General features: G+C 65.1%; 2 protein-coding genes across 3 annotated transcripts; one reads left to right on the forward strand and one right to left on the reverse strand.

Moving 5' to 3' along the window:
* The first annotated feature begins 220 nt into the window (after positions 1-220).
* Positions 221-5,620, forward strand: LOC130154233 (sterol 26-hydroxylase, mitochondrial). The gene is made up of 9 exons (XM_056350134.1): positions 221-474; positions 2,563-2,753; positions 3,025-3,224; positions 3,308-3,505; positions 3,644-3,804; positions 4,144-4,310; positions 4,585-4,666; positions 4,755-4,955; positions 5,052-5,620. Exons 1-9 carry the CDS (start codon positions 238-240, stop codon positions 5,175-5,177), a joined length of 1,563 nt encoding a protein of 520 aa, XP_056206109.1. The 5' UTR covers positions 221-237; the 3' UTR covers positions 5,178-5,620.
* A 100-nt stretch (positions 5,621-5,720) lies between these two features.
* Positions 5,721-11,126, reverse strand: PRKAG3 (protein kinase AMP-activated non-catalytic subunit gamma 3). 2 transcript variants are annotated; one of them, XM_056350138.1, is made up of 11 exons: positions 10,878-11,126; positions 10,348-10,586; positions 10,182-10,263; positions 10,037-10,095; positions 9,712-9,757; positions 9,528-9,582; positions 9,311-9,437; positions 9,036-9,201; positions 8,824-8,861; positions 8,448-8,594; positions 5,721-8,362 (listed from the first exon to the last, which is right to left on the reverse strand). In XM_056350138.1, the coding sequence occupies exons 1-11, from the start codon at positions 10,993-10,995 to the stop codon at positions 8,246-8,248; spliced, it is 1,194 nt and encodes a 397-aa protein (XP_056206113.1). In that variant the 5' UTR covers positions 10,996-11,126; the 3' UTR covers positions 5,721-8,245. The 2 variants fall into 2 exon arrangements, with proteins under 2 accessions (XP_056206113.1, XP_056206116.1); XM_056350141.1 differs by lacking the exon at positions 8,824-8,861 and having other exon boundaries at positions 8,226-8,362.
* Positions 11,127-13,437: the final 2,311 nt, after the last annotated feature.

Here is a 13,437-nt window from a genome sequence, read left to right on the forward strand (position 1 = left end):
GCCCGGTCCTTGCTGTGCAGCAGCCGGTATCCCGTACCCATTGCGCAGCAGCCGGCACCAGGGCCGGTACCCAGTGCGCAGCACCCGGTGCGCGATGCTCAGTTGCCGGTGCGCGGTGCCCGGCGCCGGTTGCCCGGTTGCCGCCCCCACACCGCCCCCCGCGCCGCCCCCGGTGCCGCCCCCCACCGCCCCCGGTGGCTCCCCGCCCCGCCCCGTCCCGTGCGCTGCCGACGGAGCATGGCGGGCCCGAGCGGCGGGGCCCGGCGGCTGCTGCTGCCGCTGCTGCTGCGCCCCCGCCCGCCGCCGCCGCCGCGCAGCACCCCGGGGCTGCCGCGCAGGACCGGGGGCTCAGCGGCGGCGGCGGCGGGACCGGCGCGGCTGAAGGGACCGGAGGAGCTACCGGGGCCGGGGCTGCTCCGGACTTTCGTCTGGCTATTCCTGCGGGGCTACCTGCTGCACACGCACCGGCTCCAGGTGCGCCGGGGCAGCCCGGCCCGGGGGCTGCGGGGGGGAGGGGGAGTGCGGGGGCCCTGCACGGGTGCGTGGGGGTAGGGGGGCTCCCGGGTGGGCTGCAGGGAGGGTGCTGTGCGCGGGGGCGGGGGGCTTTGCGAGAAGGGGGAGTGGGTGCTTGCCGGGGGCAGGGTGAGATGGGCTCCGGGGTGGGGGAGCAGCCTACGAGTGATAGCGGGGAGCTGAGCGGGGGGCGGCAGGCCAGGGGAGAAGAGGGGCTGGGTGGTGGGGAGCACCCCTGCACCGTGGGGTGATGCTGGGGCCAGCAGTGGAACAGGGTGGCCCCAGGAGGGTCCTGCCAGCCCAGGGCTGCTCCACCATCACTAAGCTGGCCACTTCACCATCCCTAAGCTGGCCAGGCAGCCGAGGGCAGAGGTTCAGAGGCAGCTCATGGGGCCCTGGCATCCCCGAGCAGCCCTGGCTGCCCTGGCTGTGACAAGCTGGAGGGGCCATGGCTTGGGGGGCAGGCAGCCAGCAGATGTTTGGGCAGATGGTACCCAGGCAGGCAGGGGAGGAACAGGCAGAGGTGTTTGTTTTCTTCTGTCAACATTTCCTCATACATCGGATGAAGCAAAAACGGGCTTGGCTGGCTGTGAGCCAGGCAGCATCTTCCAGCACCCTGGAGCTCTGACCGGCCGGAGGAGCATGCAGGATGAGGCCTCCCCAGCACCGCAGAGCACCAGGCACTGCTGTTTGGAGAAGGGGCTGAGGGCAGCGGGGTCCCAAGGAGCGGACACGGGAGCTTCCTGCTGCTCCCTGCTGCCCTTGGGGCCCTGAGCACAGCCCAGCTTTGCGGACAGATGCCTGCATGTTCTGGAGGTGCCTTTCCCCAGGTCCCGGCAGCTCTGGCTTCTCTCAGCCCTGCTCTCCAAGGCCTGTGCCGTGTCGGGTCCCGGCTGCTAGCAGATGCTGGTGGGCAGGCTTCAACCTGAGCCATGGCTGCCCGCGGCCCCACACAGCATGTTCGCCCGGCGAGCTGCCTGCGGCACCGGGGCAGCCATCCCTCCCCCTCTTCCTGCCACCATGCGCGAGGAACATCTCCCCGCGGTGACGAATCCAGCTGAATCCGGGCGCAGGCTGCGATGCAGTCAGTCACCAAGGGAGATTGTACCACGTGCATCCCCGTAGCCGCGGGGAATGGGGACCAGGGCTTCCCTGCTTGGTCCCCCACAGCTCCCCAGGCTTGGCCCCGCTCTGCAGGGGCTCTGGCAGTGCCGGGTAGGATGGACAGCAGCCCTTAGACATGGCCCTGTGCAGATCCGCTTGCAAAAGGGTGCCCAGCTGCACCTGAGGCGTACGCTTGGGGGTCACAGTGCTCCCCAGTGGGGAGGCAGGCATGGCTCTCTTGGGTGCAGCCAAGGAGGGGGAAGATGCAGCTGGCAGAGCCCAGAGCAGGTCTGATGCTGGTGGATGTCCCCTAACTGGCTTGTGAGCCTGTGGCCCCAGGGCCATGCCCCGGGGGTGGTAGCCTGCCCTTGGAGCAGCCCGGTCCTGCCCCAGCCTGACACTGCCCTCCCACTGCTGATCATTAACCACCTTTATCAGGTGGCGGGTTCAGGGACGCATGCAGGTACTCTTGTCCCTGGGTTGATCAGAGCTGGGGCTATGCTGGAAGCAGCAGGGCTTGGACCTGCTGACAGCGACTGCAACAGCCTTGCATCTCAGCAAAGCCCTGTGCCTGGAAGTTGCCCCTGTCCCTGCTGTCCCCTCTTGGTGTTGCTTCCCCAGAAGACCTGCCAGACCCTCTGTGCATCTCTGGGGTGGGTGAGGGATGTGTCAGCCTGTGCCAGGGGTCGGTGCCTAGTGTGCATAGTGCTGGCAGAGGACATGTGCCTGGAGACACCAGCTCAAGCCATCTGCAAAGCTCTTCAAGGATGGTGCCAGCTTGGGGGCTCAGAGGCGGGTGCTTGGGCCCAGTTGGCGCTGAGGGGTCCCTAGGGTAGGTGCAGAGCATGCTGGACACATGCAGGGCAGCACTGGGGCAGGGAGAGGTGATCAAGCCCCAGTGCTGGCCCTGTCCCATTCACCCTGCTGTGCTCTGGTGCATCACAGCTGATGTCCCGGCGCATTTATGGCCCTATATGGAGGTCAACCTTCGGGCATTACGAGAACATCAACATTGGGAGCCCAGTGGTGCTGGAGCAGCTGCTACGGCAGGAGGGCAAGTACCCCATGCGGAGCGACATGGCCCTGTGGAAGGAGCACCGGGACACGCGGCGCCTGCCCTACGGACCCTTCACCGAGTGAGTCCTGCCCGGGCTGCGCTCTGCAGGGCAGCAGGTGGCTCCTGTCCCTTCCTCAGGTGTAGGGCCCAGGTGGCAGCTCGCATTGCTCCCTCTCCTGCAAGCAGCATGTGCTCCCCCAAGCAGAAGGGCATGGCCATGGTGGGTGGAAAGACCTCCGGGGTGGTTTCAGCCTGGCATTAGGAGGATGCACCCGGGGACTGGGAAACTGCTGCCAGCCACTGCCCTCTGCCCGACTGTGCCCCCAGCACTGAGCCCCATCCTCACACAGGGAAGGGGAGCGCTGGTACCGCTTGCGCCAGGTCCTCAACAAGCGGCTGCTGAAGCCCTCGGAGGCCGTGCTGTATGCGGATGCCATCGGGGAGGTGGTGTCGGACCTGATGGTGCGGCTGCGGGCTGAGCGGAGCCTCAGCCCCTCCGGGGTGCTGGTGGGGGACGTGGCCAACCTGCTGTACCGCTTTGCCCTGGAAGGTAGGGGGGTCCTCCCCCTCACCCCTGCCCTGCCTCGCTCTTCCCATCCCCACGGGTGTCTGGATGCAGCCTGTCTTCCACAGGGATCTCCTACATCCTCTTTGAGACCCGCATTGGGTGCCTGAAGCAGCAGGTCCCAGCTGAGACCCAGCGCTTCATTGACTCCATCAACCTCATGTTCAAGAACTCCATCTTTGCCACCGTACTGCCCCGATGGAGCCGCAAGGTGCTGCCCTTCTGGGACCGCTACCTGGACAGCTGGGACACCATCTTTGCCTTCGGTGAGCAGTGATGATGGGGGCCCAGCACAGTGGGATCAGACTCCCTAAGGACCTTCAAAAGTGGGGCAGTCAACAGCCATGAGTCCTTTTGGCCACCCTCGCTCCATTAGCGCTGGGTCCTGCTATCTGTCCCTGCAGGCAAGAACCTGATTGACCGAAAGATGGAGGAGCTGGAGGGGCAGGTGGAGCGAGGCAAGGAGGTGTCTGGCTACCTGAGCTACCTGTTGGCCAGCGGCAGGCTCAGCCTGGACGAGGTCTATGGCAGCGTGGCTGAGCTGCTGCTGGCTGGCGTGGACACGGTGAGGGCCAGGCATCTACTGCCAGGCGATCTTCACTGAGCTCTGTGCCAGGGTGAGCCATGGGGCTCAGCCGTGCTCCCCAGCCCCTGCGAGCTCTGGGCTGGTGGCTGGGGAGCTGGTGCCCCACAGGGGCAAACCCTCAGGGACTGGTCAATACAGACCCTGTCCTCTGTTGTGCTCCCTGCCTCAGTTTCCTCTGTGCTCACTGCCCCTCACCCCTGGCTTCCTTGAGCACCAAAGCAGGAGCTGTGTGGTGCCACACTGGTGCCACGCTTGGCACAAGGCTCCTCGGGTGCCAGCCCCATCTCCCTCACTCCCCTTGGTGCTCCACTCCTCCAGACTTCCAACACACTGTCCTGGGCCCTGTACCACCTCTCTCGGGACCCGGGCATCCAGGAGACCCTGTACCAGGAGCTGAAAGCCGTCGTGCCTGCTGACCGGTTTCCTGGTGCTGAGGATATCCCCAAGATGCCGATGCTTCGGGCTGTTATCAAGGAGACACTGAGGTACAGCCTAGCCTTGCCCCTGCCCCAGGGTCCTGGTCACTGACCCCTTCCCCAGGGGCAGTCCTTTCTCCCCCACTCTTCAGAGATGCACCAGCCAAGCAGAGTGCAGGGCTGGATTCAGTCCCTCGGGGCCACATCCATCCACCTGCTCCCTGGGGAGAGAGACAGAGCTGCTGAGCAGCGGGAGATGCTCCTCCTTGTCCTGCCTGTGGTCCTCTCCCTCTGGGGTCCCCAAATGGGTCCTGCTTCCCCACTCACTCTCCCCATATCCCAGGGTCTACCCCGTGGTGCCCACCAATGCCAGGGTCTTCTATGAGAAGGACATTGTCATCGGAGACTACCTCTTCCCCAAAAACGTGAGTGGGGACCGTGATGTGGGGACCCCTTCTGTGCTCAGTGGGGGCCAGACGGGGGTCATTAATTCCCTCGCTTCTTGCCCTGCAGACCCTCTTCGTCCTGGCACACTACGCAATGTCCCACGACGAGACCTACTTCCCTGAGCCTGAGCGGTTCCTGCCCCAGCGCTGGCTCCGGGGCCACGGCTCCCCCCACCACCCCTTCAGCTCCATCCCCTTTGGCTATGGGGTCCGCGCTTGCGTCGGCCGCCGCATCGCCGAGCTGGAGATGCACCTGGCCCTCGCTAGGGTGAGTAGGGGCCCCCCACCCTGGGTAACTCGCCACAAGCTGGGATGGGGGCCCTGCGGAGTCCTCGAGGCACTGCCACCCTGCTTCTCCCCACAGATCATCCAGGCATTCGAGGTGCGGCCAGACCCCCGCGGTGTGGAGGTGACATCTGTGTCCCGCATCGTCCTGGTGGCCGACAAGCCCATCAACCTGGAGTTCATTGCTCGCCCAGGGGCCCCTTGAACGCGTGTTCACCCCCCCACCCTAGGTGCCAAGTGGGGACCCTTGCTGCCCCATGAGGAGGGGCAGGAAGGCAAACCCACCCCAGCACCCATCCCCTGCCCAGCCTGGGCCAGGGGGCTTCCAGCCCCACTGTGGGGAAGTGTGGGGGGATGAGGGATGCCCCCAAATTGCCCCTGGGGCACTAGTATCTCCCTACCCCAAATCAGCAGGAGGCTTGGGGAACTGCTGTGCCTTTCACACATCACGAGGGGTTGTGTCCCCCCATCCCGTGCCCACTTGGGCTGTGTCAGGAACCTGGGACCTGTGCTGGGGCGGGGGGGAGGTGGGGAGGGGGCTTGCAGCCGTTCTGTGTCTCCTTCGTCCTGTTCTTGTGTAGCTGCGTGTGGATCTGTGCCTGGAGCCAGGACATCTGGGTCCTCTCTGAACAGCTGACCTTGGCCTCAGCCATTTCTCTGTGCCTCAGTTTCCCCCTGCCTCCCAGGGGCAGGTCAAGCGCTGTCCGGGGTTTGGGGTTTGCGCCTCGTCCCGAGGGGGGGAGCCAGCACTGGTCCCAGGCTAGCAGAGCAGTAGCACAGCATGTCCCTGTGATGGGGAAGGGGCCTGTCACCACCCAGCTCTGGTATCGTGTGCCCTGGCAGGGCCAGCCAGCGCAGGAGGGGTGTTCAGCACCCGGGACCTTTCGCTATCAGCCGTTATTTCGCCAAGATGCTGATACGGGGTCATGGGAATGGGGACAGGACTCACTCCCAGGGAAGCAGGCAGGGGAGGATCAGCTCAGCTCCCCCTGTGCCCAGGCAGGGACATGAGGCTGATACCCAGGGCCATTGCAGGGGCTCAGACCCAGGCTCCTGGAAGGCTGGGGTGTGGGGCACCCTAAGAGTGAACCCCCTTCACCTTCCTGCTGCTTGGGGATCCTAGCTGGGCTGCAGTAAGCAGCAGGCAGAAACCTGGCTGGCACCAAGGCTGCCATCCCTGGGGTGTCCCCGAGGGGACCTGCACACTAGTGCCATAGTGGCGCTACTGAGGCTACATGCCCCACGTCCCCATCCTCCTGACTCTACCCACATGGGTTGAGGTGCCACCCTGTGCCCATGGCATGTGCCATGCCTCACTGGCATCCCACGCTGGCTCCCCCAGCCCTGCCAAGCCACCGGCACCCCCTCTCCAGCCCAGGTCTCTCCAGAGGAGCCATGCCCAGCTGCACCCCAGAAATGCAAGGCACAGTTCCTGGAACAGGCTGCTTTGTTACAACAAGGCTGAACAGACCAGCAAATAAATAAATACACCCCACCCACCCCGAAATGTGCACAGGGTCCCCGTGCAAGTGCCCGTCCTGGCGCCAGCCCCGGTGCAGGCTGCGCCTTTGCCAGGAACCTCCAGCCCCGTGTGACCTGACAATAAACAAGCCCGTGTGTGCAGCTGAGCCTATGCTACCGGCACCAGGCACCGCTGGCAGAACCATGCTCGCTGGGTGGGGAGCCACGGCCAAAGCCCTCAAATGTGGCAGCAGGATGGGAACGGGGTGGCCGAGTCCCCTGGGCTGTGTGGGTCTCGGTGTCCACCTGCGGGCATGGCATAATACCCATCGAACATAACTGTGCTTGCTGATGGGAGGCACTGCCAGGCCCCCTTTTCCCTGCTCCCTGCTTCCCCGTAGCCAGCAGCACCTGGCCCTGGACTCAAGACGAGCCCCAGGACTGGGTTGGGCAGGCAGGTCCTCCTCATGGAGAGCTTCCAGGGCCCAAACATCCTTCCACGGCTCCAGGGCCACGCAAGATGCCCCTGAGTCTCATGAGATGGCGGGACTTCCCTGGTGTCTTCAGAGCAAGGATTGGTCAATGCCTGCAGGATGAGAGAGTGTGCAAGGCCATAACTCCCTGGCAGGGACAGGTGCTGGGCTGGGCACCCGGTGGCGTGGCCCTCTGATCTGCTCCCGCAGACAGTGGGGTCTCACCTCTGTCCCTGGCTTGGATGCCAGCCCTGGGGTAGGGGTGGAAGGGACTGTCCTGGAGTGGGACATCTGGATGGCCACCCCATAGGCCAGGGATGAGCTGAGCTAAGGCACCGTGATGGGGAAGGGAGGGGGTAGCTGTCCCATGTCTGGTGTGGTTAACACACACACCATGCCCAGTACCCTTCTGTGTGGAGGAACTGGGCACTGCTGGGGTAACTGGTGGGCATGGGGCTGTCCCAAGCCCATTCCCTAACACCACCCCAAAAAAACATTTGGGAAGCAGCTGGGCACTGGGGCCAGCTCCACCCTTCCCAGTTCACCCCTAAATGGGTGCCACAGTGGATGCCAGTGCTGTGCCACCCGTTGCCAGTCAGGACTCACCAGGCAGTGGGAGAGCAGAGCCAGATGCAGGCAGCCGGGCAGTGTGGTCCCGGTGCAGCCCAGGAGTGAGTCCCGTCCCTGGAGCAAGCAGTTTTGGGGCTGCAGCGGGTAGAGGGGCTGGAGGGCTCTGCCACCCATGGCCTGTGCATCAGCCATGGTGTGCACGTGGCTAGTGGTGGCCAGCATATCCAGGGCGTGTGAGTGCAGGTCTGTCCCTTCTTTGTCCCCTGAGAATGGTACTGAAGGGGCTTCAGGTCTCAGGGGGGGCTTTGAGGTAATGTCAAAAAAGGGCTTTTATCTTGGGGTGCGTCACACCCCAAAACATCTCATCCAGCCCAAAGCCCAGAGACCTGCAAAATGTGCATCCCATGCACTGCCTGGATGGAGATGTGGGGGTGTCTCTGTGGCAGGTGCCCCCATTCTTCCTCACAGATGCCAGGGATCAGGACCCCAGAAGGGGTCCCCTGTGATTTTTGTGTCCCCTGGGACAAACAGCATCCAGGTCCTGCTGTCCCCACCTGGGCACGCAGCACTGCCAGTCCCCAGCCCCATCCTCATTTGTCCTCCATGGCCAGTTTGGCTGTGGTGGAGGCAGGTGGACAGAGCAGGAAGGTCATAAAGTGCAGGTGACCCAGCAGTGGGGAGGGAACAGGCACACAGTGACAGGGGACAGCGCCTACCTGAAGTGGAGAGAAATGGAGGGTGCAAGTGGAGAAAGATGGAGCGTCGCGGGCTAAGAGTTAAGAGCATCGATACCTGCGGGAGTGAGTACAAGGGCCTGGAGGATGTCGGAGAGGGAGATGATGCCCCGTGGGTACTGGTTCTCATCCACCAGAACCAGACGATGGACCTGTGGGGTGCAGGCAGAGCATCACAGGCAGGTTGGCCAGCAGGCGGAGGGGCTGGCATGGGCACGAGGCACCCCAGCCGCTCACCTGCTCCTTGGCGATGCGGTCAATGATGTCCTCCATGGTTTCATGTGGGTAGCAGGTGATGACACCCTCCAAGCAGATGCTGCGTTGCTGCAATGCCTCCCGCACACTGATGTCCAGGTTGTTGTAGGTCTTCTGAGCTGCCAGGTGCTGTGGGAGAGGAGTCTGCTCAGTGCCTCAGCGTGTCCTCACACCCTGTTATGCTGGCACAGCAGGGGACACCAAGTCCCGGGGATGCACAGGGCAGATCTGCACTGGGATGTGCATGTCACTGCACATGGGGTGGATTTACACAGGTACAGGCAGGTGTGAGCACCCCACCAGTGGCATGCAAGGGGCCAAACTCACACCCGGGCATGCAAGCACACAGGGTACTCACAATGACATCAAACCGGGAGTAGAGGCCTACCACCTTCCCTGCAAGGAGAGACAGTACAGGGGCTGGGGAGGGGGCCCTGGCGACCACACACCATGCTCTCCCTGCACCCCAAGGGGCAGCCCACAGGTCAGGAGGGGGGTTTTGTGTGTAGATGAGGCCAGAGCCACTGGCTGAGGGAGATGGCGGGGGTCGCTGGTTCCCTCCCCAGGTACCGGCATCATTGATGACGGGCAGGGCAGAGACACGGCGGTCCACGAAGATCTCCAGGGCAGTGTAGATGGGGGCGGTCTCGGGCACGACAGCCACATCACGGAAGGTGCCGATGCACAGCTCCTGCACCGTTTTCTTCAGGAAGCGTGGCTTGGGAATGGTGGAGCCCTGTGGTGGGGCAGGACAGGGCTGGGCTGGCACCTGCACACACCCCAACACCCTTGCTTGTGCCCCTGCACACTCGCCATGTGTGTGCACACGCAGCCCCGGCACTCACAAAAATGTGGAGGAACTTGAGGATGCGCTTGTGGGTCAGGATGTGCAGGACATTGCCCGAGATGGGCTCGATGACGGGCAGGCGGTGGATCTTGTGCTTGATCAGGGAGTAGACAGCATCGAAGAGGCTGCAGGTGACGGGGACACCGTGGGGGGATAGGGCTGCATCCCGGTGCCCCCCCGCAGGGTGTGCTCTCCCTCAGTGGGCAGGTGCTCACCTATTACTCGGGGAGATGTAGACCAGTGGCTTGAAGGAGCCCTGCAGGTACAACTCTGCCAAGGGAGAAAGGTAGGAGAAGGGGTCCCCCAGCCCACTCCTGCAGCCCCACACCCCCAGAGCCCACCTCCATGCCCTCCACGACATCCCCAGTCCAGCCACCCCCATTGCCCGCCACTTTTTACCTCTCCAGGTCTCAATCTTGTGCTCCTCCACCTCGTAGATCTGAACCTGAGGGCAGTGAAATTACATGGTCATGGTGGCCCCACAGGGGACTGAGGGGACTCTGGGGCACTATCCTCTTCCCCAGACATCCCACCTCAGCCACCACCCTAAGCACAGGGATCATATCTTGGGTGCCAGGCAGAGGGGCACCAAGCGGACACTGGGCTGGCCCAGAGCATCCCCTGGTCATGGTCTAGTGATGAAGGGGGGACTAGGAGAGGTGGGGACAGCCCTTCCCTGCCCCGTGCCTGCCTCTACCCACTGTGCCCTCCCTGCTGCACTCACCAGGGGCGAACGGTAGTAGCGGTGGAGGATGTTGATGAAGTCAGTGATGGTGAGCATCCCTGCGGAGACACGTGGGGCTGGCAGCACTGCCCGCACCCTCACTGCCAGGCAGGATAAGGGGCCAGGCAGTGCTCCTGGCACTCACCCACAAAGCTCTGTGTCTTGCTGTCCCAGAGTGGGGCAGCACGCACTCCGTTGGCCACCAGTGCCAAGAAGGCTTTCTTGATCTGCTGGCAGAATGGGGAGGGTGTCAGAGGGTCCTCTATCCCACTCCTCCCCTGTCCGTCCCCACAAATCCTCAGCTTTGTCACCTCCAGGGAGACATCAAAGACGACAAGCTTGCAGCTGGTGGGGATGGCGTCGTAGCAGCAGTGGCTCCTCATGAAGTGCATGTAGACTTCGGCATCGGGGCTCTGAAACTCACTCTCTGGACTCATCCCCAGCACCTCATTGCCCAGTGTGAAGGTGACGGGTCTTGGGCTCCTTCTCCTGTCCTCTTCCTTCTCTTCTTCCTCCCCCTCCTTCCTGGGGCACAGGGCCTCCAGGCACCCTGCAGGCAAACCCGCCCCAGCCCTGGCCGGTGAGCTGAGCTGCTGGGTCTCAGCCCCCTCCTGCCTGGGGGGAGCGGGAAGATGCTGTGGGAAGGGATGCTCCCCACAAACCCCCCTCTTTTCCACACTCCGCAGGGAGCAGCACACAGCGCTGCAGCTCTCCAGCCTGAGGAGCACTGGGAGTTGCTGGGAAGGAGCTGAACGGAGCAAAAGGGGGTATGGGCAGGGTGCATGAGTGAGCCTGCCGGCCCCCCCACCCCCCCCAAGCCTTGGCCCTGCCTCCTACCCACCTTCATCCTCAGGGCAGGCAGCAGCGTCCAGCAGCGCCACCTGAGGGGGCACACAGCGAGGGGGAGGGTCGGCAGGAGCCAGCCCTGTCTCTCCCCCACCCACGGCTTCTGCCTGCATCCACCGGCTGCCCCGAGCCGCCCGCCCCCCAAGCCGAGCAGAGGCGACAGTCCTTTCAGGGTGGGGATGCGGGCTGGGCTTAGCCTCCAGCCCCCCCGGGGAGCCCCGTGCCCGCCCAGGACCCCCAGAGCCTGCAGTGGCTCCAGCCCGGGACGCCCAGCTTGTCGCCCTGCGCGGGGGTTGGGGGATGCGGGGGACACCGGGGTTCAGTGGGTCAGGGCAGGGGTCAGGACCCCCCGGCGCCTCCCTCTGCCGTGGGAGCCCGGCGCGTCCCGCAGCCGCTCCGCGCCCATCCTCTCCCTCTCCCAAGCCCAAGGTGTAAATTCCGGTCCTGCTTCCTCCCGCGCCGGGAGCCCCGCCAGCCCCACCTGCCCTCCGGGACCCGGTCCGCCCCGGGACACCCCGCAGTAACTCGGGGAGCAGCCCCAGGCGGGCGGGAGGCGAGCACGGCCGGTCGGCCCCGTGCCCCCGGTCCCCGGGAGACCCTGCCGTAATGCGGCGGCACGTGCGGCGGGCAGGGCAAGTCCGGGCCACCAGCCCGGGCCACCAGCCCGCCGCCAGAGCCGGTGTTTACGAGCCACCCTACAATACCAAAGGCGCAGGCACGGCTCCCGCAGGCAGCCCCGGGAAGGAAGCGACCCTGCACCAACGCCCCCAGCCCTTCCCAGGGGACTGGGGGCAGCCGAGGCAGGCGGGCTGGCCGGGCTGCGCTCCGCGTCCTTGTCCCCACGGCTGCCCGGCCGCGGGAAGGGGACTGCCAGTCCCTCGCGTCCCCCCACCCCGGAGGTGGCCTGTCCCCAAGCGGGGGGCTGTCGGGCCGGGCCCCCCGCCCGTCACGGCCGTACCTGGGACGCAGCGGGGCCGGGGAGCCGCTCCATGCTGACTGCGGGGCAGCGCTGCTATTCTGGGCCCGCGGCTGGTGGGGGCCTGGCAGATAGGGTGTCACCGAGCAATGCCAGCCATGCCCCCGCCACCGCCGCGGGGGGGGGGACACCGCCACAGCCGGGCAGCGCCTACAGCCACGGCGTCACCCCGCCGCGGCGGCCGGGAGGGGGTGGCCGTGGCCCCGGGGACAGCGCCGGGCCTGGGGACTCGAGGGAGGGAGCGATGGAGAGATGGCTGGGAGCAGAAAACCCGTCGCCCCGCTCCACCGACCCCTCTGTCCTCCCGGAGCGGTGCTCGGCTCCTGCCAGGTATGCGGCCCTGCCTGCCCAGGTGCCACCCCAGCCGTCCTGCAGCAGGAGCCGGGGAGCAGGGGGGGCACAGCATCCCCCCGCTCCACCGGGGATGCTGGGGGAGGGCTGCATCCAGCCGCGGATCCAGCTGGATCCCTCTGACCCCGACGCTGCCCTGGCCCTGCCCGGGGTCCCACCGCGGCTCAGCCGTGCCCGGCCACCCCAGGCCTCACGGCAGGGCAGCCCGCGACTGCTGGGGAACCAATTTCCTCGCCCACAGGGCCACCCAGTCTTGCCGCCCTCTGCTCATTCCCAGCTCCATTTCTATTTCAGGAAGATTCAAATAACCCCTTGGCTGGCTGCCGGGCCAGCCCGGGAGCAGCCGTGGGCGAGCAGACTGGTGGCTGCCCAGCCACGGGTTCAAAGTGGCTCTAGCTGACTCCCCCGGGACAGCTGGACCCCAGCCCATGGTGGGGCGCAAGGAGCGAAGCCCCTGTCCCCTGGTGCTACCCCAAGGCAGGCAGGAAAAGGAGGGAAGGGGCAGGTGGCTTGCTGCTGGGGACAAGCCAGCAAGGGTGGGGTGACACAAGGACACAGTGGCTACCCAGATCCTGGGTGGCCCCAGCCACACAGTGGTGCAAGGGGCTGGATGGGCCCAAGCCCTTACAGCTGCGTTGAGCTGGGCAGCCTGGCTCCAGCCTGGCCACGGCCGGGTGCTGGCAGCAGGCAAGGCAGCAGGCATCTCCACTTTCGGAGGCTATTTTCAGGTGCTGGAGAGAAGCCGAGGAGCGATGAGATTGTCACCAAGGAGACCGGAGAAACAGGGCCCAGCTCCGGGCAGCTGGGGCTGTGGGGAGGGAAGGGTTTTCTGCAAGCCCCACGACCCACACAGAGGGCTCAGCACCTCAAGCATCCCACTCAAGTGCCCAGCATGCCCCTGCCATGCTTGGGGGACATAACCCAAAATGGGCAGGGGACAGCTCAGGGGACTCAACCCTTCCCTTCCCCTGCTGCAAGGCTAGCAATCTGCGGGAGAGCCCCCAGGACATACAGCCACACTGGGAGCTGCTCCCCCACACAAGAGGGCACATTTACCTGCTCTGGGGCAGCAAGAACAGCCCCCAGCTCTGCGAAGGACAGGAAAACAGAATGGCAGGGTGGTGGCACCAACCCTTCCTGTACCGGAGCCCAGCAAAGCATGTGGAGAGCCAAGGCGCACTGCAGACCCAAACAGGTCAGGGAAATAGAGGCAGATGGAAGCCAGAAG

This window comes from Falco biarmicus, chromosome 8 (genome assembly GCF_023638135.1).
Source record: "Falco biarmicus isolate bFalBia1 chromosome 8, bFalBia1.pri, whole genome shotgun sequence".
Classification (NCBI taxonomy): domain Eukaryota; kingdom Metazoa; phylum Chordata; class Aves; order Falconiformes; family Falconidae; genus Falco; species Falco biarmicus.